Genomic DNA, 20,037 nt, shown 5'->3' with positions numbered 1-20,037 from the left:
CCTAAATTCAGTTAGTAGTATCCTCTAAAGATGAAAGGAGGGGCACCTGGGTGGCTCAGTCAGTTGGGCGTCCAACTTTGACTCAGGTCACGAGCTCACAGTTTGTGAGTTCAAGCCCTGCGTTGGGCTCTGTGCTGACATCTTAGAGCCGGGAGTCTGCTTCGGATTCTGTCTCCCTCTCTCTCTGCCCCTCTCCTGCTCATGCTGTCACTCTCAAAAATAAATAAAAATGTTAAAAAATTAAAAAATAAAAAAGATGAAAGAATACACAGGTGCCTGAATGGCTCAGTTGGGTGAGTGTCCAACTTTGGCTCAGGTCATAATCTCACGGTTCGTGAGTTTGAGCCCCACTTCTGGCTCTCTGCTGTCAGAACAGAGCCTGCTTAAGACCCTCTGACCACCCCCCCCATCAAAAACAAATAAACATAAAAAAAAAAAAAAAAAGATGAGAAGACACAGAGATGCAGAGAAGCCGTGTGACCACAGAGGCACAGATTGGTGCAAGCCCAGGGGCCACCAGAGGCAGGAGGTGGGAAGGACCCTGTGCACTTTAATGTTGGACTCCTGGCTTCTGGAACTGTGAGAATGAATTTCTGTCGTTTCTGTAAGTCCCTGTTTATGATGATGCTGACAGCCCTAAGAAGCGGATGTGTCTACATCTATGGGTCAGTTAGGTGTTCCCGCACTTGACCCCGGGTCAGGGATCCATTCTTGATGACCGGCACACCCTGCCAGATCCACGGGGCTGAGGAGCACCATCCGCTGGGGTGGGGAGGTCCCCCAGGTGAATGGGACTCTGGTAGCCTAGGCCTGGGTCTTTAAAAAATGTTTTCTTATGTAGTATTGCAGGTAGACAACAGAAGCAAAGGGAATACAACCAACATCGCGTACCTTTCACACGGCCAGAGCAACGCGGAAATGATTTACTCTCGTGTTTGAGTGTGTCTGATGCTTTCTCTATTTTATTGAAGAGACACTGAAAAGGCGCACAAGGTGGCCCCATGGCTTCCTCACTGCCCCTGTTCACTCTCAAGGTGGGCAGTGCTCCAGGGAGCACTGTGGCTCCCATCTTCCCTGGGGTGGGGGCAGGGGACGGGGACTCCCCCGGCAGGGAAATGGGACCACAGGGGGTGAGGTGGGGTGCAGACTTAACCGCCCACACTTCCTGTAGGACAGTGCCCTGGAGCAGTCTGCGGGTGAGATCAGCGCCCCTGCAGGGCGCAGGCCAGATGCAGAGGAGAGCAGCCATGCTGGCCTGCGTCCAAGAGTGCAGGCTGACGGGAGGCTGGGGGAGGGGGGTCCCGTCAGAGAACGCAGGAAGCCACGGCTGTGTGGAGAAGCAGGGGTGCCCTGAGATGGCACCACCAACCTTCCTTCAGGGAAGACGACACTAATGTAGCAGGGGCGACCTGAGAGTGGGGATCCCCCCTCCCCCGCAGTCACACCGGCCCTCCAGGGTGCAGCGGAACAGAACAGTGGGCTTCACTTTCTACCCCCACCCCAATCGTAATGCTTTGAGGGTGTGGACGATGGCTCACATCTGTTTCCCGGTACAGATGTCCTCACACGGGGCCTGAAATCAGCCTGCCAATGCTGTTGCTTGGCCTACTTTAAGCTTTTCTAATTATTTGTTAGCGTTTAGAGATTACGATTTTATACAGAATTCCACATTTCCGCCATTTGAAAGCCAGACCCCAGCCCGGGCCGGGCTCCAGGGGCTGGAGGAGATGGGCACGGGAGCCGCGGGTCCCAGCCCCCCGCCCCCCGCCCCCACACCCGGCGCGTCCCGTTCCTCCTGCGCGCGGAGGTGCAGGTGCACGGGTCCCCCGCCCCCAGGCGCGCGGGGCTGGGTCACGCTGCCCGGAGACCGCGGTTGTCCTCGCCAAGCGTCCCGGAACACCGTCTGTTGGTAAAAAGCAAACAAGCAAAACCCGGCACGAAGAGCACTGTACCTGAGCTAGTCAGTTCTACAGCGGAGATGCTCGTGCACAGTGTTTAGGTCACGCACTTTGTCAAAGGGAACAGAGCAAACAGGAAGAGGCCGTCCACACAGGACCGCTCCCGACTCGGGACTGCCGGTCGCCACAAGCGCTGTCGGCTCCCCCAGTGATTTATGGATACCCGTGTGCGGGAGCCGTGCCGCCCCAGGCCGGGCGCCACTCCCTCCGGGGAAGCTCGGGCCGCGGCGGGGGGACGGGGACGGGGACGGGGTCGGGGACGCGCGGGGCCCAGGACGCACCGCCTCGCCCGGCAGTCGCGCAACCGACGCCGCGAGGCCAGTCCTCGGCCAGGCCCGGCCCGCCCGCAGCCGTGGCGCCGCCGCCGCCCGCCTGTCCCGGCTCCGGCCCCGCGAAGGCAGCGGCGGACGGGCCTCGGGAGCACGGCCTCCCTCCCATCCTCCCTCCCTCCCTCGACCGCCCGGCGCTCCCGTCAGCTCCGGCCGCAGCCATTTTGGAACGAGTGCAGACAAAGAGCGAGTCACCGTCGTTGCCCCCAGCAGGCCCGGGGTGCGGACCCCGCCTGCCGCGCCTAGCCGTCCGTCTGCCCCAGTCCCTGGCCCTCCCGGCCGCCCGCACCCCCACAGCCCGCCGGCCCGAGGCCGCCCGCTCGCCCACCGAGCCCAGGCCGCCCGCCCGCGCCCCGGCCTCTGCCGCTAGCAGCCATTGGCCGCGCCTTTTAAGCGCGCGCCGCGGCCAATGACGAGGCGCCGAGCGGCCGGGCGGGGGGCGCCGTGACCAATGGCAACGCGCCGGGCGGCGGGCGGGGGCGGGCGCGCCGCCGCGCCTGCGCACCGCGCCGTCACCGCCCTCTACACCCCCCCTACGCCGGCCGCCCCCCGCCCGCCCGGCCGCCGCCCCCGCCCCGCAGGCGCGCGCCGCCCCCCGCCCGCGCCTGCCCGCCCGCCCGCCCGCCCGCGCGGAGCCTCCTCCCCGCCCAGCGCCGGCGAGCGGCGGCGGCGGCGGGCCGAGGAGGAAAGATGGCGGCGGGCTCGGATCTGCTGGACGAGGTCTTCTTCAACAGCGAGGTGGACGAGAAAGTGGTGAGCGACCTGGTGGGCTCGCTCGAGTCGCAGCTGGCGGCCAGCGCGGCCCACCACCACCACCTCGCGCCCCGCGCGCCCGAGGCGCGGGCCGCGGCCGCCGGCGCGCTCGGGAACCATGTCGGAGCCGGAGCGGCCGTGCCGGCCGAGGGCGCGCCCGCAGCGGCGCCGGAGCCGCCCCCCGCAGGTAGAGCGCGGCGCGGCCTGAGCGCGGGCGGGCGCCGGCCGGGCCCGCGTCCTCACCGCGCCATCCCGCTTGTCCCCGCAGGGCCCGCCGCGAAGCTGAGCGCGCTCGAGGCCGGCGCCGGCGCCGGGGCCGGGCCCGGGGCCGGGGCCTGCGCGCCGGGGGCCGCGGCCGCGCCCGCCGCCCAGCCCGCCGCCCGCAACGGCCCGCCCGGCGGCCCCGGCGCCGCGCAAACTTTGAATGGGAGCGCCGCGCTGGGGACCTCGCTCCGCGCCGCCGCCGCACCTGCTGTCAGCCTGCTCCACAACGGGCCCGCGCCCGCGCCGCCGCCCAAGCCCGCCGCTGCCGCCGCCACTGTCATCCAGACGCCGCCCTTCCTCGGCGCCCCCGCCGCGCCCGCGCCCCGCGCCCCCTCGCCGCCCGCGCCCCCCGCGCCCGCCGCGCCCCCCGCCGCCGCCGCCGCCCCGCCGCCTCCGCCGCCGCCGGCCGCCGCCAGCCTGGCCCGGCCGCCCGGCCCCCCGGCCGGAGCCCCGGCGGCGGCGCAGAACGGGGGCAGCGCCGCGCCCGCGCCCGCCCTCGCGCCCGCCCCGGCCCCCGCGCCCGCCCCGGCCCCTGCCCCGGCCCCGGCCCCCGCGCCCGCCCCGACCCCTGCTCCCGCGCCCGCCCCGCCGCCCGCCGCCAACAGTCAGCCCGGGCCCGCCGCCGCCGCCGCCGCCGCCGCGCCCGCGCAGGTGGCCAAGGCCGACTCGCCCAAGACGGCGGTGCAGCCGGCGCCCGCGCCGCCGCAGGCCCTGGCGGCCAGCTGCCCGGCCGGCGCGGGGGCCGGCATGATCCTCGGGCCAACTATGCAAGGGGCGCTGCCCGCCGCCGCCGCCGCCGGACTGCCGCCGCCGCCGGCCCCCGGCACCCCCACCGGGCTGCCCAAAGGCTCGGCCAGCGCGGGGCCCCAGAGCCTGCCCAGGACGCCCTCGGCCACCACCGGCGGGATCCGGGCCACGCTGACGCCCACGGTCCTCGCCCCTCGCCTGCCGCAGCCGCCTCAGAACCCGACCAACATCCAGAACTTCCAGCTGCCCCCAGGTGAGTGGCCGCGCCGGGCGGGCCTGGCTGCCCCCGCGGGGAGTCCAGGAAGTTGTGGGGCTGGCAGGGCGCTGAGGTCACGGGTCTTGCGCGGGCCTGCAGCGAACGAGCCAGGGCGCTCCCCTGCCGGTGCGGGAGAGCTCTCTGCCATGCGTGTGTGTGTGTGTGTGTGTGTGTGTGTGTGTGTGTGTGTCTGCGGGCACGGCCCCCCGGTGCTGTGGCAACAGGGGTCCCCTTTCCTGGGGCATCGCTTGGCCTCAGCCTGCTGTTTGCATTGCAAAGTTTCTGGGCTCCCACCGTGCAGCAGCGGCTCTTCTGCTCTCCCGGCTCCCTGTGCCCCTGTCCCGCTCCTCCCCTCCCCCCGCCGTGCAGCGCTCTGGCTGCCGGCCTCCGCTGGAACGGCTTACTGGGTTATGCAGCCTGGGTCCATGGCTTTCCTGGGTCTGCTGCTTTCCCCTTCTGGTTTTGGGGATCGGTTGTGTTAGGGCTTGTGAACGGAACTCGTCTGCTCCTCTGTTACTCTGGGCTGTGATGGAGGGCTGGGCACTCCCCCCAGCTGGTGAGGTCAGGCAGAGTAGGGACGCCCCTTCCTTGTGGCCGGGCAAGCGTGCATGGAAAGCTTCCGCTTCCCTGCTAGCGGCAGGATGGCAGAGATCCCAGGTGAGCCCTGGAGGGATCCTTGGGCACACACACCCTTCCTGGTCCACGTCCCTGCCTCCCACTGTGTCGTGCACTGCTTCGGCCACAGCGTCCAGCAGTGCCGTGCTGCGGGTTAAAGGATGCTCGGTCGCTCTGGTTAGGGCCATCCGGTGAGATCAGCGGGTCTCTCAGAGGTGCACACGGTGGTGCGTAGTGAGGGGGAGCGGTCGCGGCCACAGCCTGTGCATTTCCCGGGTCTCTTGGGTCATCCCTGGCAGTCGGTTGGGGTTCTTCAGGTCTGACAGTGAAAGGTGCCCCACAGCGTCCCAGCTCATGCTGCTGTGTTTTGGGATTCTTGAGCAGAGAGAAACTTGAGTACTGAGAAGCCCTGTCTCCTCTCGCATCCCCTCCGCCTCGCCCGCGAGGATCGGGAGCTTCTGGAGAGCTCCTCCCTGGCTGTGTAGTAACATGTGCTGCTGTAGCGGCCAACGCGGTGGCGGGAGCGGAAACAGCACCTCCCGTGTCCCCGCGTGCTTTCTGGGAAAGAGCCGTTGGTCACCTTGACAGAATTTCAGCGTCTTAACAAGGGAGGGTTTTCTTGTCAGAGCCCGTGAGGGTGTTCTTAGGCCGGCAGGGGCGGGGGAAGTGGGCAGCCCAGACCCACGTCTCCGGGGTGGGAGTGGGGCTTGCCGTGCTCGGAGGGGACAAGGTGACGCAGAAGAAGTTGCTGGAGAGGTGTCGAGATGCCCCTTAGGACGCGTCTGGTTTGTTTTTTGAGTTTGTAGTGGGCGCTTATTTGAAGGTTCTGCTTTGCTCGTTGTGTGTGTTTTGACTTTTCGGTGGAGAATAGGGCTGATCTTTTAGTAACCTTTGAAAAAGGGAATTCGGGGTTGTGGTGCATTATGTAAAACGTGGGAATATCCTTTCCCTATGTATAAAACTCCCTTTCTGGGGGTCCTGCACAGCTCAGCACCTGCCTTACTCCTGCCAGAGACCATTCCCGTGCCGCACTCGTGTTGTTGGGAACTGGTGTGAGCTGGTCAGTAGTTGGCGAGGCAGGCGCTCGGCCTGACCGGCAGGGCCCGTGTGACGCCTGCAGGTGCGGTGGTCTGGGGATGGCTGGGTCTCCTTGGTCTGCGCCTTGGCGCAGGCGAAACCCCTTCCTTATTTTTGTGCCGGGGGAGGAAGCCATGGTTGGGAAAGGGCGTCTCTGCCACGAGTGACCCTGGACTCACTTTCATCTTTGGTTTTGACGTCGCTGTCACAGAGGTCTTCGTGTGCCAGTGGACCAGTCCTTGAAAAAAGCTGTAAGAGTTGTCACGAGCGTTTGCGTTAAGTCCCCGGGATTTGAGAGCAGAGAGCAGCCCGTGTTGACATTGGGGTGACACATGTCTTCTAGAATATAAAAGATGTGTGTCCGTGTTTTCTTTGACGCTCCCCACACCCCGGCCCCCACCGATTGGGAACTCTGAATAGTTACATCGCCTCCTTTTTACAACAGCGGGAGCAAAAAAAAGTATCACCCCGAAAGAAAGTTCTCGCTTTTAAGTAGTGCAATTTTGTAAACCAAAATGACAGGTTATGAATATTCTAGTTATATAATCGATCAGGAAATACTAAACTCTCTTCCTTGATGTTCCCTCTTCGTTGAAATCTCTCATCCCAAAGACGTATACAGCGGAGGTAGAAGTGACTTATACAAATAACCGTGCTCGGCTAATAGCTCGTTCTTGCTACAACTCAGAGACGCAGACACTTGGGAAGGGATCAGGGGCGGGAGGCCTTTCTAGGCTGCACACAGGTGTCAAGTGAGCGTGTATGAACGAGGCTGGCCCGTCAGCTCCTCCCCTTCCTGCAGGTCGAGCTCCAGATGGGGAGAGGAGGTACGGGGGTCTCACCGGGGCCCCAGGCCTTCTCATCGTGCGCTGGAACCCAGGTGGATTTTGGCTTTAGCGAGTTCCATTTTGATCTTCTTTGTTAGGACAATTTTGTAAAGAAACGCTTACGTTGTTGTAATCGATTTGCTCGTTTGAAGGTACCGGAGTGTCGGTTTTGTCCGCTATGGGGATAGCAAGAACAGATAAGAGATTTTTGCCGCAAAGGCACTTCTCCAAGAACTGCGAAAAGCGCTCGTTTCATACAGCTTGTTAGTCGTAACATCCCGGTAATGTTATGATCATCGTTGAGAGAAGAAAAAGTGATACGACACCAAAATTAGCATGTGCGTAAATGGTTTTAAAAGAGCTTTTCAGGTAGATGCTCATTTCCAAAGGTTATCTCTTGGCGTGGCAAGTTAGTGTTTTTTGCAGTGGACGTCTGTTTGTCCTGCTTTTGCAGAGAATGCTCTCCTGTCACCTGAAGGTTTGGCCAGGGCGTAGGTTCTCATTCCGGGACGTAGCACCGTTTCCTCTCCATCGGCGTAGTTGCTTTGGCCTGGAAACATTTGCGTGCTCCTTACTGGAAGTGAATATTATCACTGTTAATATCCTTGCTCGTAAAAACATGGCTCCCACCACGATGAACGCAGTTATTTGCTGGTAGGGAAGGGAAGAACCCAGCGGTAGCCGACTGGGCTGTTGGGCCGGGTTATTTCCCGGAGGGCTGACCCTGAGCCAGGCGGTAGGGTGTGGAGAGCCCAGCACTGAAGTAAAAGGAACTGGACATTCTGGTGGCCGGTCTTGCCCGCAAGTGCTGTGGCCCGAGGGGTGCGTTTGCACCTTTAGATTTTGTTACTTGAGGGCACTCTTGCCTTCTCTGCTTGGAGTCCCAGTTGCCCCAGCTAGAAAGTGCCGCTGACCATTTTGCAAAGCATTGTGGAATCCTGTCGGGACGAATGGGACACGCCTCCATCGTGTAACGTCTGTTATTTATGTGCTGTCCCAGTGACGTTACGGTTTTTGCGGGTCTTAAGCATTATGTTGCTGTAGATGGTGCCAGGTCTAAAGACAGCTTTATTCTCATCAAAGCCATAGCAGCCTTGGACGCGTTTTCAGTCACCGGGGAACCTGGTGCGGTGGCTGACTCTGGTTGTGTGAGTGGGAAAGTTGCCGGGCTGTCACAGGCCGGTCACAGACCCGGCGGACGTGTCCTGCTGCCGTGGGGGCAGTGGGCGCGGCTGCCTGCTCGGAGTGGGCTTTGGCATGGGGTTTGCTTTAGCCCAAAGGCCTTGGGGTTTTGCTTTTGATGTACTTGTGTAATGGTGATGTTCGTAAAGAGAAAGGGAGAAGAACTCCCGGAGAGCCACATGCGGCCGGCACTGGACAGCTCTGCTTGGCGGGGACAGAGGTAGCTTCTCTGAGCTTCCACACCGTGGGCTTGGAGGGGAGGCCATCCTCTGTCTGCACCTCGCCCCTGACTGTCACCACTACCTTAAGGGAGGACATAGCCGTCTTGGCGCCTGGGGGTGGGGTGGCGTTTCAGGCATACGTGGGGGTCTTTTGGAGCTGGCGGTTCTCACCTTTTGGCAATAACCAGGAAAGGGGTCCCTTAGACCCTCCTGGGGCATCTGTTCTCTCCTGCTGCCTACCGTGCCGGAGGGCAGCGCGTGCTGTGTGCATACGGCACAATTACTGGAGTTTGAAAAGTCAAGACTTCCCGAGTCCTTTGCGTTTGCCGGTCCAGGGTAGATCCGTATTTCTTAGCGCCCCACGAGGAAGTGGTTAGCAAGCGGGATCTTGCTACCTGGGTGGCCGATGAACCCAGGGGCCAAAGGGCCCGACTCCCAGGAGTTCTGTCACCTCCGGGCCATGGCGAGTGAGTGCCCTCGCTTGTGCTGTAGGAGTTGCTGACAAGTGGGCACTGGGTCCCCTCGGGCAGTGGTGTTTGATCAGAACGGGACTGACCCAGTTCAGACCCTGCCCTAGAAACGAAGCAGGTTGGTGGGGCAGAGCAGCGGGGCGCGCACGTGGCTGTTTCCTTGAAATCAAAATAAAGGTAGTTCCTGGTGTGCTCCTAACCCTGACTTCGGCATCGGTGTGTAAACGTAAGCTTTCCTCATCTGAAATGATACATTTGAAGAAAGCTTTTCGGGAAATAGCTGGTCGTGTGTGAGTTGATCAAGACAGAATTAACTGGTTTTAAAATTTTGAAGCAGAGATTTAAAAGGACTCTGGAGCAACTTGCCTTAGGTTTGGGGAGTTTGCAAAGTTCTCAAAAGCACTTTTACTTTTCCTCATGTTGATGATAAGCAGGAGTCTCAGGTTTTCTTGATCGTCCTGGGAAATAGTTACTGTTTAGGGTTCTCATCTCTGAAACTTGTCTTTGACTGGAGGCTGGCAGTCTTTTATGTGATCAGGTCTTTGATAGTAAGAAGACTGAAGGAGAGAGGTCCTTTCTCACCACTGGAGCCTCCGTCCTGGGTGCCGTGCCCCAGCGTGTGAGGGACAGTTGTTTCCAGCTGGGGGTGAGATTGCCACGGCGTGGGGCACTATAGGTTAGAAACACGCGGACTTCAGGGCAGTAGATTGCTGACCAGTGCCTCTTAACACCCTGTGTAGTAGATCAAGTGCTGTAGCCTCGTTTGGAAATTGAGAACTTTATGTTTCTATGCTAGAACCGGGAACCCTTTCGAGTACAATGTTTGATTCTTACACATCCTTAGATGTCTGCACTAAGGGAACGAAATCTTCAAAACACAAAGAGGTATAAACATTGTCCACAATTTAGGCACCCGCCCCCACATTTGAAAAGTGCATGGATACCCCCTCCCTTTTTTTTTTTTTTTTAAGAGAGAGAGAGTGCAGATGAGCGAGGGGGGGGGAGAGAGAGAGAGAGAGAGAGAGAGAGAGAAAGAAAGAGAGAAGCGGGGCTCACCTGAAGCAGGTCTTGAGCTCACCCGAAGCGGGGCTCAAACTCATGAACTGTGAGATCATGACTTGAGTCAAAGTCTGATGCTTAACCGACTGAGCCACCCAGCCGCCTGCCCCCTTCTTGTCCAGCTTTCCTCTGCTTTCCTCTGTGGCCACTTGCCTGGCCACATCCCCCTGCATGTGAGTGGACAGAGGCCCTCCCAGTGTGGGCGTGTGAGTGAGTATAGATTGGGCTGGAGGCTCAGAGCCCCTCTGCAGGCCTTCTCAGCTGGGTCGTCTTTTTTTTTTTAGTTTTTTTTTTTTTTTAACATTTATTTATTTTTGAGACAGAGAGAGAGCATGAGCAGGGGAGGGTCAGAGAAAGAGGGAGTCACAGAATTTGAAACAGGCTCCAGGCTCTGAGCCGCCAGCACAGGGCCCGACGCGGGGCTCGAACCCACGGACCGCGAGATCATGACCTGAGCCGAAGTCGGACGCTTAACCGACTGAGCCACCCAGGCGCCCCTCAGCTGGGTCTTTTATCCCGAAGTTGGAGTCTAATGGGACCTCTTTGCCTCTTGCATGTGGCCTGGGAAGGGGGTGATGGACGTGTGTGGTTCTTTGACCACTGAGCTCCTGAGGAGGGTGTGACCAGGTGGTATGGGACCTCCTCACTGACATCGGGGAACTTGTATCCCGAGGGCATATTTTGAAATGTTTTCCAGCTCTTAAGGTTGGGGAAATCCTAAAACAGGTCTTTATGACCGCGTCGCATTGGACAGCAGATTTTAGCTGAGGAGCAAGCAGTGAGAAGGTTCTGTCGCTGTGCAGTGACTTGTTTTGGGCAGTCAGCGGTCAGAGTGGACACGGAGTGGACAGAGCAGGACACTAGGAGCCAGAACAGCAAGGCCCTCGTCCTCAGTGCTGCACCCTCTGCACTCAGAGTGGCCAGCGTTGGCCTGGACACTGCAGAGGGCAGAGAGGGGCCTTGTGGGGTCAGCGATGAGGCCCGGCGCTTTGGGGAGGGGGGAGGTGCTGGGGCGTGGGGTGGCTATACTGTGTGGACCGTCTTGTGTTGCCACCGCAGCTGGAAGGGGACGGAAGGCAGCGTTTCCACCTCAGTCTTTGTGCCACGGTGTGGGGGCAAGTGCGTCAGGGGAGCTCTCCAAGGGGCCGTCACGCCTTTCACAGAGGAGCTTTGTCGAGTGCTTTTTAATATAATCTGTGTACGGATTTGCGTAGACCGACGCCATGGGTTAGTGAACACAGCAGGTCACGGGCCAGGCCTGGCGTGGTTTGATCTTGTCAGGGCACCCCCGGCGCCCCCACGTCGGGGAAGGGGAGAGGCGGGTGCTGCCGGTGGGTGTTGTAGCAGAACCACAGCGTCGTAACACTACTAGTCCTTTGAAAGGGACTCCTTTCCCACGTTTTTCCTTCTGATACAAAGTTTTATTCATTATGGGAAGTGTGGGCAGAAAAGAAAACCGTGAGGGAGAAAATAAAGTTCCTCATAATCTCGCCTTGCCCGGCTGGTCACCACCTGTATCCGCCTGCATGAAGCACGTGCAGGGGGAGACCTTCGGTCACCCAGGTCCTGCCGCGCCTCCTGCCTTAGCCTGTGTGGGGAGTGCCCCCGCCCTGGTGGCCTTTGAAGTCCCCTCCTTCGGAGCTTCCCCATAGGCCCCTGGGAGGGGCTGCTGTGGCTCACGTCCCGTCCCCTGGTCGGCTGTGAATGACCCTCAGGTGAATGTCTTTGTGCACAGCTCTGCGGGCGTCTGATGGGTCGAGCATTCATGAGTCTTTGATACAAATTGCCTTCTTGAGGACTCGACCATTTACGCTTTTAAAACCGTGGTTTTGAGAGCCATGGCCAAAATGATGACTTTTTAGAAATTGCTACCATTCTACAGGTTTCGTTTAGAAGGTCGTGTCTGGTTCTAGGGTGTATTTCTTTGACCAAGTGAAGGTGAGCCTTTTCCCGTGGATGTGGATGGAGACCGAGGTCCTTTGCTCTAGGATGTACGTCGGCCGGGGAGCCGATCCACGGCGCTGCGAGGACAGGGCATCACGGGGTGGCTGAGATCGAGGACTGCAGTGAAGGGGGACGGGGGCGGAGGGCCGTGGGCCTGTCTGGAATGTGAAGCGTGTGGTGCCGTTTCCGAGGAGGCATCAGGGGTAGTTGAGCGTGAGGTGTGGGCTGGGGGCAGAGGCCGCGAGGGGTCAGAATTTGGGAGTCCCGTGGCATTTGATGGAAGTTTTGGCCGTGAGGGTGAGGCCGCCTCCTGGGGGACTGTCTTGGAGCAGGGGGAGGGCGGCCGGGAGAGCAGGCGGGCCCCCCTGCTGCAGGTAGGGGGGGCGGAGGAGGCCTACGAAGGAGGGGCGACCCTGAACGCCACCTGCCTTTCACCTGCCCTTTGGGGAAGCGGACACGGGGCAGTTGTTGTTTTAGGAGCTTTTTATGAAGTAGGAGTGTTTGTCATTAAGGCAGCAAATTCCCTCCGGCTTCTTTGCCTTTTTATGTGTGGAAATGGCTGGGGAGGGACATTAGCACTTCCGACGAGGTGACGAGGTGCTGCGGTCGAGCAGCCCACGTGGTTTTGCACTTGTGTGCCCGCCCCGGGCTTCCTGCCGTGTGCCGATGGATTCTAGAGCCGGGTGGTCCCAGTGAAGATGCCGAGACCCAAGGAGGTGAGTGGCTTTTCAGAGCCTCCTCAGCCCCTTACCCGAGGGGCTGGGCCCAGAGAGAGGCCAGCCAGGTGGGAGGCCTGGGGCGATCACTCCTTCCTGCCGCATCTCGTCTTCGTGCCTACTTGAGGCAGCTGACACAGGGCCGGGCCTTCTCGCGAGAAGATCCACAGCCTGGCGAGTCCCGAGCACACGGCAAGAGGCTGGCTGACCCCAGGGGCCGACACGCCGCTGGTGCCGTCTGTTCCAGAGACCCGGCTGTAGGAAGGCAGGGGTGTGTCCAGCCGCCGCCGACTCCTGGGGTCAGCGGGGGCTTGTGCCTCGTGCTACCAGACGGCCCCCCGGCCTCCTCTCCGAGTGGCTGCGGGCATTAAGGTTGGGGCCATCCCGACGGCGGGAAGGGGTGAGTGGTCGGGAGGTCCCCTGGTCTCCAGGTGCAAGGCCCTTTCTCCTGACTGCAGAGCTGTGCCCGGGCGGCCACCCATCAGCCCTGCTCGTGGCCTCGGAGGGCAGAGCCACGCTTCGTGAGTTTGATTAGTCGGTCGATGAGCAGACATTGGGCACCAACTTCAGATCAGACTTGTGCTAGAGTAGGGCAGTCCCCGTCCTCAGGAATTACTTTCTGATGGGGCTGTTGGTGGGCCACGGAAGATGGGTTTGCAAGGGGAGGAGGTGGGGATAAATGCAGCATCGTTTCTGAAATGGAATCTCATTAGCCTCTCCTTTTCCTGCAGTAATTGCTGAAAATAAGCTTTCTGTCTGTTATAGTCCATTTTGGACACTCCAGCATTTTCTCTGCTGCTCTGGACTGATTAGATAACAAGTCAGGGTTGCTGCCACTTTGGTACGTATTTAACAGTTGAGAAACTTTGTTCAGAGCGTCTCCCAAGCTCTAGGTGACGTAGTAAAGACAGCCTCCAAGTGGGCCGTGGGAGCCCGGCGCGGAGCTCACTGGGAGTCCTGCGAGTCTGGGCCAGGGTCCCGACCGCTCTGGGCCGGGTGCCCGGTGGGCCAGCCCTGGCTTGCGTTTCATGCTGAGTGGTTTGGACACCGCTCCCTGGGGTCCCGATCCTGGAACTGATGGTGGAGCCAGCCCCTCTCCGACTCTGGGGGCTCCATGGTCCAGACACACCTCCGTAGGGGTCTCTGACCGTACTTGGCTTGGTGACCGCCGGGACAGCTGGCCGTCTCCTGGCGTGGGTAGGGCTGCCGACCTGCTGGGGACACGCCACCCTCGAGGACACTGTTGTGCCGTCAGCTCGGGGAGTTTGCTGGCCTGGCCTTCTTGAGACCGTCAGCCTCAGTCCCTCGGAGGCCCGGTCATGAGCAGCCGCGTGTGACGGTGTGCGGCGGGGGCAGAAGCACGCTCCGTGCTCAGTGCTGGCATGTTGGACGGCAGAGGTGCGCTGTGCACGGAAGGCAGGTTAGGGGTGGCGGAAGGGGGCGCACGCTCTTCAGGTCTGCGTGTCGCGGGCATGTGTGTGTCCAAGTGTGGGAGGTGGCTGGAGGGAGTCCCCTCGTTCCCTGCAGGTGGCTGCTTCTGGGGCGGTGGGGGTACGGGCCTGTGCACGGGACCTCCACTTTTCTCTGTAACGTTTTATTTCTCTTAAAGAGACCCGAGGCCACTATGAGAATTTTTAGTGACTGTTTGTTCTGGGGGGTGGACCCCTAGAGCGTTTCCTCTTGCAGTTGTGTGTAGTTTAGAACTTTCCAGGCAGCTCCTGGATGTCCTCATCAGTAGATGCCCAGTGTGGGGTCGTGGGCAGGCGCCAGGTGGGGCTGCAGGCACGGGAGGGTGTAGTGTCGGTCACTTGGGTGCCTCACTGTCCCCGCCCTGTCGCATTACCTGTTAGTCGCGCCTCGTCATTCCTCACTACGTCCCCTCTGCTTGGGCTGCTGCACACAAGGACCTCCACAGGTCCCTCGTTACTTCTAGAACAAAGCCGGACTCCTGACGGTGGTCTGGCCGTGGGGCGTTCACAACCTCCCCGCCCGCTCTGGCCCCCCCCCCCCGCTTGCTTCCACAGTGGGCAGCGCGCCAGGTCGCGGCTGCACCTCACAGCATTATTTTCTGGGTGCTTCTGCGTGTCGTTCAGGCCCAGGCTGCCGCAGTGCTTCTGGGCGCCGGCCTCATGGACCCCGTGGTAGAGCGGGGCGCTTCCTCGGGACTGGCGTGTCCCACCGAGGCCCGTCTCCGCGGGGCCTGGCAGTGGGCGGGTGGCCGTGAGTCGGTCCAGGCGAGGCTGTACCTGCCGGCGAAGCGGGAGCACCTGAGGTCGGAGAGCGTGGCTTGTGCCGCGTTCATTTTTGAAGCTCGGCATCAGCGCGGCGCTCGTGTGGCGGGGATGCCTGTGGCGTGAGTCAGGGAGTCTTCTGGAGGCGTTTGTGGTCTGTCCGCTTGGTGGACGGGCCACGACTTTGAAAAGCCATTAACTGAGACAGAAGACTAGTGCGGGACAGGATGTTTTGGATCTTAGACGCGCAGAGTTGAGTTAGTCACAGTCTCCGGTCCCCGCGTGACCTGCTGTATGTGACGAGCACCTGCAAACTCCACCCCACAGAACAGCTGGGAGCCTGCCAGCATCCCACGGGACCGTCCAACCCCCGCCGCCCCCAGCCTGTGGCCGCCGTCGTCCTGACCCCACGGCCTCCACGCCTTTGCTTCTCTTTTCCTAACTGCCCGTGGCCTCCCTGAGCATCGTTAAGTGTGTGGGGTTTTTCAGCTTCAAGCGTGTGGAAAGGGTACCGTGCTGTGAGGCGTCCTTTGGGACCTTGGCCGTAAGTGATGCTTCCGTCCTGTGCCGTGTGGTATTTTGTCACGTGGAGACAAGCAGGACTCCTTCATCCTCTCTTGTGTTGTTTGTGAGAAGGGCCCTCACACTGCGCCTGGGTCTCCTGCCTGGGGAGGGGTGGCCAGCCCAGGGGGCACTGGCAGACTCTCGTCGACAGAGCCGCACACAGGAGAGATCTTGAGAACAGGCCGGGTCTCTTTACGGAGATTCACGTTCTTGGTTCTACATGTGTACGCGGGGGTCGTGCACTGGAGGTCCGGGAGGGGGTCAGGGAGACCTGAGATTTGCGTGTGAAATTCAGAGGTGGGTTCCGGGCTGGGGATCGGTGGCGGGGGCCCTGATGATATTTCAGGAGACATGTCTGGCTCAGCTGGTGAGACTCTTGATCTCGGGGTCGTGAGTTCAAGCCCCACATTGGGTGTAGAGTTTACTTTGAAAAAAAAAAAAAAGACTGATGTCATCTTAAACCACGAGGGTGGTGTGCTCACCGGTTTGGAGGAGGGACAGTACAGCCCAGAGAAGAGAAGACAGGCCAGAGACCTGTTGGGGGACATCTGACACCTAGAGGTGGAACAGAGGAGGAACCAGCAGAGGGGAACAGGCCCAAGCAGGGGGCCCATGGGGGGCCCGCGGGGGGGTGGGGCGCAGGGTGCCAGGTCATGGGGTCAGGGGCGTGTCAGGGCGGTGAGTGTCTACCTGTTGTGTGTCGGTGGCCAGCTTAGGAGGTTAGGGGCAGACCTGCTTTTGGATCTGCCCCTGGAGGCCGGGACAGGCCGGGCCTCGGGGGGAAGGTGGGGAGGGGACAGCCTTTGGGGATGCTGGTTTCAGAGGGGGAAGGAACAGAGCCATGTGCTTGGAGTGTAGGGACAGTTCCTTTTGTTGTTTCTGGACTTGTTTCCCGAAGACGGGAGATTGGGAGCTGTGCTCTCCAGGAGGAGTGTGATGCGGGCCACACACAGAGTGTGACGTTTCTGGTAGCGCCTTCAAAAGGACAAGGGATGTGAAAGCGCAACAAGGTGAAGTCCGTGTTAACGCATCGGGTTCAACCCGCCTCCCAGGTGTTGCCAGGTCGACATGCTGCCCCTGGGCACGGTGTCCAGAGCCACTGGCGTCCCGCTTCCTCTGGATGCTGTGCCTGCACGTTGGCTCGCTCAGGTGCCTGCTGGCCGCCCGCGGCTCGTGGCTGCTCTGTATGTACCTGCGCACGGGTCAGCGGTTGCCACAGAGAGAGAAAGTGGGGGGCAGGGCCCAAGGGGCAGCCAGCAGGCTGCAGAGAAGGGGGCTGGTGCCAGCCGCTGGGGGATGCCAGGTGTCCGGTCAGGCATCCGGGGGGGTGGCCGAATGAGAGGACAGGAGCTGGGGAGGAGGGACGCTGAGCCAGCCTCTTGGATGAGGGAGGGTGAGGGGCTGAAGTGGCCCAGCCCCACTTCCACTGGGGGGTGAGAGGGAGAGCTTGCCCTGGTGGGGGCAGCAGGTACAGGTGGGGGCCGCTGGGTGGCAGGGAGGGGACACGCCAGAGGTGGCCTTCCTGCCTCCTTCCTCTGGAGGGCCGGGGGCACGCAGGAGGCTGTCCCCAGGCTTTGTGCTGGGCGGTGTGCCCTGTGGCCCGACCGCCACACAGCACTGCGTGCTCCTGAGAAATCGGCGTCCTGTATCAAACCAGAAGTGGGGTTCTCTTGGAGGAGGGGCACACTTGCCTGATCAGCAGGGCTGGTTGGAGAGTGAAGGGCGGATGTGGGATCACGGAGCCGGGACGGTGTGTAAATGGCTTGTTCTGGCACCGTGGCCCTGGGGCCAGAGGGTGCAGCCGGCAGGCTGGGGAGGCCTCCCGCGGTGCCCCCAAGCCTCCCGCAGCCTGCCTTCCGGGTGCCGACCTGTGCCCGAGCGCTGTCCGTGCGTGGCGAGCACGTGTCCCCATGCCCGAGACACCTGCACCGGCTGGAAAGGAGGCACCTGCGGAGCCCGGCGTTGCCGGGTCCGGTCTGTGCCAGAGGTCCTTTCCTCACCTGATGTTCCAGGTCCCCTCTGGGGGGGTTTCCTCCCTTCTAAGTAATGTCCTGCTGTTCTCTTTCTGAAATTCCTTTGAGTTTGTCAATTTTCTTGTGTCTGGGGGGCTTGTCTCCATGCCCCCCCCCCCCAATCTTGGCACTTTCAGCTCTTCCCCAGGCTGCTTCCTGAGGGAGGAGCCCCACGGATGCCTGGTGCCCAGGATGGTGCCGGTCACACAGCAGTGTGCAGGTCTCTGTCTTGCTGGAGCGTGTTATGAAGGGTCTGCCAGTTCTGGCTCATGTGAGCGCTGTACGGATGGAGAGCCATCGTGGTGCCCTGGCTCCCCTCGTAGCGGTCAGGCGGGACTGGACAGGGGACCCTTGACGCAGGGATGTCCTCTGTTTCTGAGGAAAGGACCTCGTGGCCAAAAATTCTTCTGCCTAGAGCGTGGACATCCTGCCTGAGCCCTGGGGGGTGCCAGAAAGACCCCTCCCGTTCTCTCAGAGTCCGCGTCTCTCTTTCTGCCTCTGTGGGCATCTCGTCCTTCTGTTGGCTCCTCCTGTCGGGGGTGTGGGGCCACGTCCATTCCTTGACTCTCGGCTTAGTGGGCTCTTGGCGGGGGAAGAGGTGTGGCAGATGGGAGAGCTCTGCTGGTCAGCCAGCTGTCCACAGGCCACTTGGACAGGGGTTTGGGGTACCGCGCTTGAGTCTCCAGGTACCAACAAAAGCAGATGAAAAGTGTTTTTTGGGTTTTGTTTTGTTGTTGGTAAAGAGCTTAATTTTTTTTTTTTTTTAAGCGCAGTTTGAAGTTCACAGCAAAATTAGGAGGAAAATACAGAGATTTCCCATATGTCCCCTCCTCCCCCCCAGCACAGCCTCCCCACTGTGGCCGTCTCCCACCGGAGGGTACCTTTGTCACAGGGCATGAGCTGCACTGACACGCATCCCTTAGGGAGCTTACATGAGCTTCATCTCAGAGGTTTGGACACACGGAGAAAGACACGTATCCGCCTTTATGGTGTCAAACAGTATTTTCACTACCCTTAAAATCTTTTGTGCTCCACCTGTTCACCCCTCCCCACCTCCCGACTCCATCTTTTTAATGTCTGTAGTTGTGCCTTTTCCAGAAGGCCCTACAGTTGGTGTCACACAGTGCGGAGCCTTTCAGATTGGTTTCTCTCACTTAGTGATGTGCATTGATGATTCTCCTCCATCTTTTCGTGGTTTGAGAGCTCGTTTCTCCCTATCACTGACTGACAGTCCATATTCTGGATCTACCACAGTTTATTTATCTGTCACCTTTGAGGGACGCCGTGGTCACTCCCAAGCTTTGGCAGCCGCAAGCACAGCCGCGGTAAAAATCCGTGAGCAGGTTTTTGTGTGGACACGAGTTTTCGACTCGTGTAGATAAATCGCAAGGAACACGATTGCCGGCTCGTCCGGTCAGAGTATGGTTCGTTTTGTAGCAAAACACCAAACTCGCCTCCAAAGCGGCCGCGCCGTCCTGCGTTCCCACTGGCAACGACCGAGCGCTCCTGCCGCTCCGCGCCCTCGCCAGCGTCTGGGGTCATCAGGGTCGTGGGTTTGGGCCCTGGTGACAGGCGTGCGTGGTGCCTCGCTGTTGTGATTTGCGTCTCCCTGACGACCTGTGATGCGGAGCGTCTGTCCCCGCGCCCGTCTGCATCTGTGCGTCTTCTCCGGTGAGGGGCCTGCTCGGGTCTCCGGCCCGTTTCTAATTGGGTTGTTTTCTTACTGTGGAGTTTTAAGAGCTCTTTGTATATTTAGGATGACTGTCTTTTATCAAATGTCGTTTGTACCTATTTTCTCCGAGTCTGTGGCTCCTGACAGTCTTTCCGAGAGCAGACGTCTTTAATTCTACCCCAGTCCAGCTTGCCAGCTTTCCTTCTCGGATCCTGTCTGGGTGTTGTGTCTGAAAGCTCATCGCCATCCCCAGGGTCACCGAGACTTTCTCCCGGGTTGTCATCGAGGAGATCAGGGTTCGCATTTTACTTTAAGTCTGTGACCCACTTTGAGTGAATTTTCGGGAAGGGGGTAAGGTCCGTGTCTGGATGCGTTTTTCTGCAGGCGGCCGGCCGGCGGGTTCGGCCCCGGTTGTTGAAGAGACGGTCTCTGCTCCGTCGTGTCGCCTCCGCTCCTTCGTCAGACGTCCGTCGACTGGGTTTCTGGGGCCTGTTTCTGGGCTCTGTTCTGTCCCACGGTCTGTGCCTTCTTCCGCCGGGACACGGCGGCGTGATTGCTGTGGCTTCGCGGTGGGCTTGATGTCGGGCAGTCCCCCTCCAGCTCTTGCGTTGGCTCCTCTGGGTCCGTGGCCTCCCGTCCATTGTCAATATCCATAAAGTGACTTCCTGAGATTTGAGTGGGATTGCAGTGAAGCTACCGACCAAGCTGGCAAGAACTGACATCCCGACGATATCGAGTCTTCCTGTCTGTGAACATGGACTGTCCCTCCATTTATCTGGTTCTTTGATTTAATTCATCAGAGTTTTTAGTTGGCTTTATTTGGTCTTGTATTTCGTTAGATTTATAACTAAGTATTTCATGTTTTTTGGGTGCTAACGTAAATGATAACGTGTTTTAATTCTACTCATTGTTGGTTTATGGGAAAGTGATTGGCTTTTGTAAGTTAACTTTATATGTGGCAACTTTATTGTAATCATTTTTAGTTCCAGGAGTTTATTTTGTCATTAAAAAGAAAAAGCGGGGGCGCCTGGGTGGCGCAGTCGGTTAAGCGTCCGACTTCAGCCAGGTCACGATCTCGCGGTCCGTGAGTTCGAGCCCCGCATCAGGCTCTGGGCTGATGGCTCGGAGCCTGGAGCCTGT

General features: G+C 60.0%; 1 protein-coding gene and 1 long non-coding RNA gene across 3 annotated transcripts in view; one reads left to right on the top strand and one right to left on the bottom strand.

The window, feature by feature from the left end:
* Nucleotides 1-940: 940 nt before the first annotated feature.
* LOC147582859 (uncharacterized) lies at nucleotides 941-2,789 on the bottom strand. The gene is made up of 2 exons (XR_015249580.1): nucleotides 1,953-2,789; nucleotides 941-1,373 (listed from the first exon to the last, which is right to left on the bottom strand). It is a non-coding gene; the product is annotated as an uncharacterized LOC147582859 (long non-coding RNA).
* A 153-nt stretch (nucleotides 2,790-2,942) lies between these two features.
* Nucleotides 2,943-20,037, top strand: part of TAF4 (TATA-box binding protein associated factor 4) — a 66,478-nt gene continuing 49,383 nt past the window's right edge. The window contains exons 1-2 of one of the 2 annotated variants that reach the window (XM_086702626.1): nucleotides 2,944-3,227; nucleotides 3,309-4,304. In XM_086702626.1, the coding sequence (XP_086558752.1) occupies nucleotides 2,978-3,227; nucleotides 3,309-4,304 (1,246 nt within the window). In that variant the 5' untranslated portion in view covers nucleotides 2,944-2,977. Of the gene's footprint in view, nucleotides 4,305-20,037 lie in introns of both variants that reach the window. The other variant, XM_086702625.1, reaches the window with a different exon arrangement.

Source organism: Puma concolor, chromosome A3 (genome assembly GCF_028749965.1).
Source record: "Puma concolor isolate L17-30 chromosome A3, mPumCon1.1.hap2, whole genome shotgun sequence".
Lineage (NCBI taxonomy): Eukaryota > Metazoa > Chordata > Mammalia > Carnivora > Felidae > Puma > Puma concolor.
Note: the sequence above shows the minus strand (reverse complement) of the source record. Positions and strands in the feature narration are given on the sequence as shown.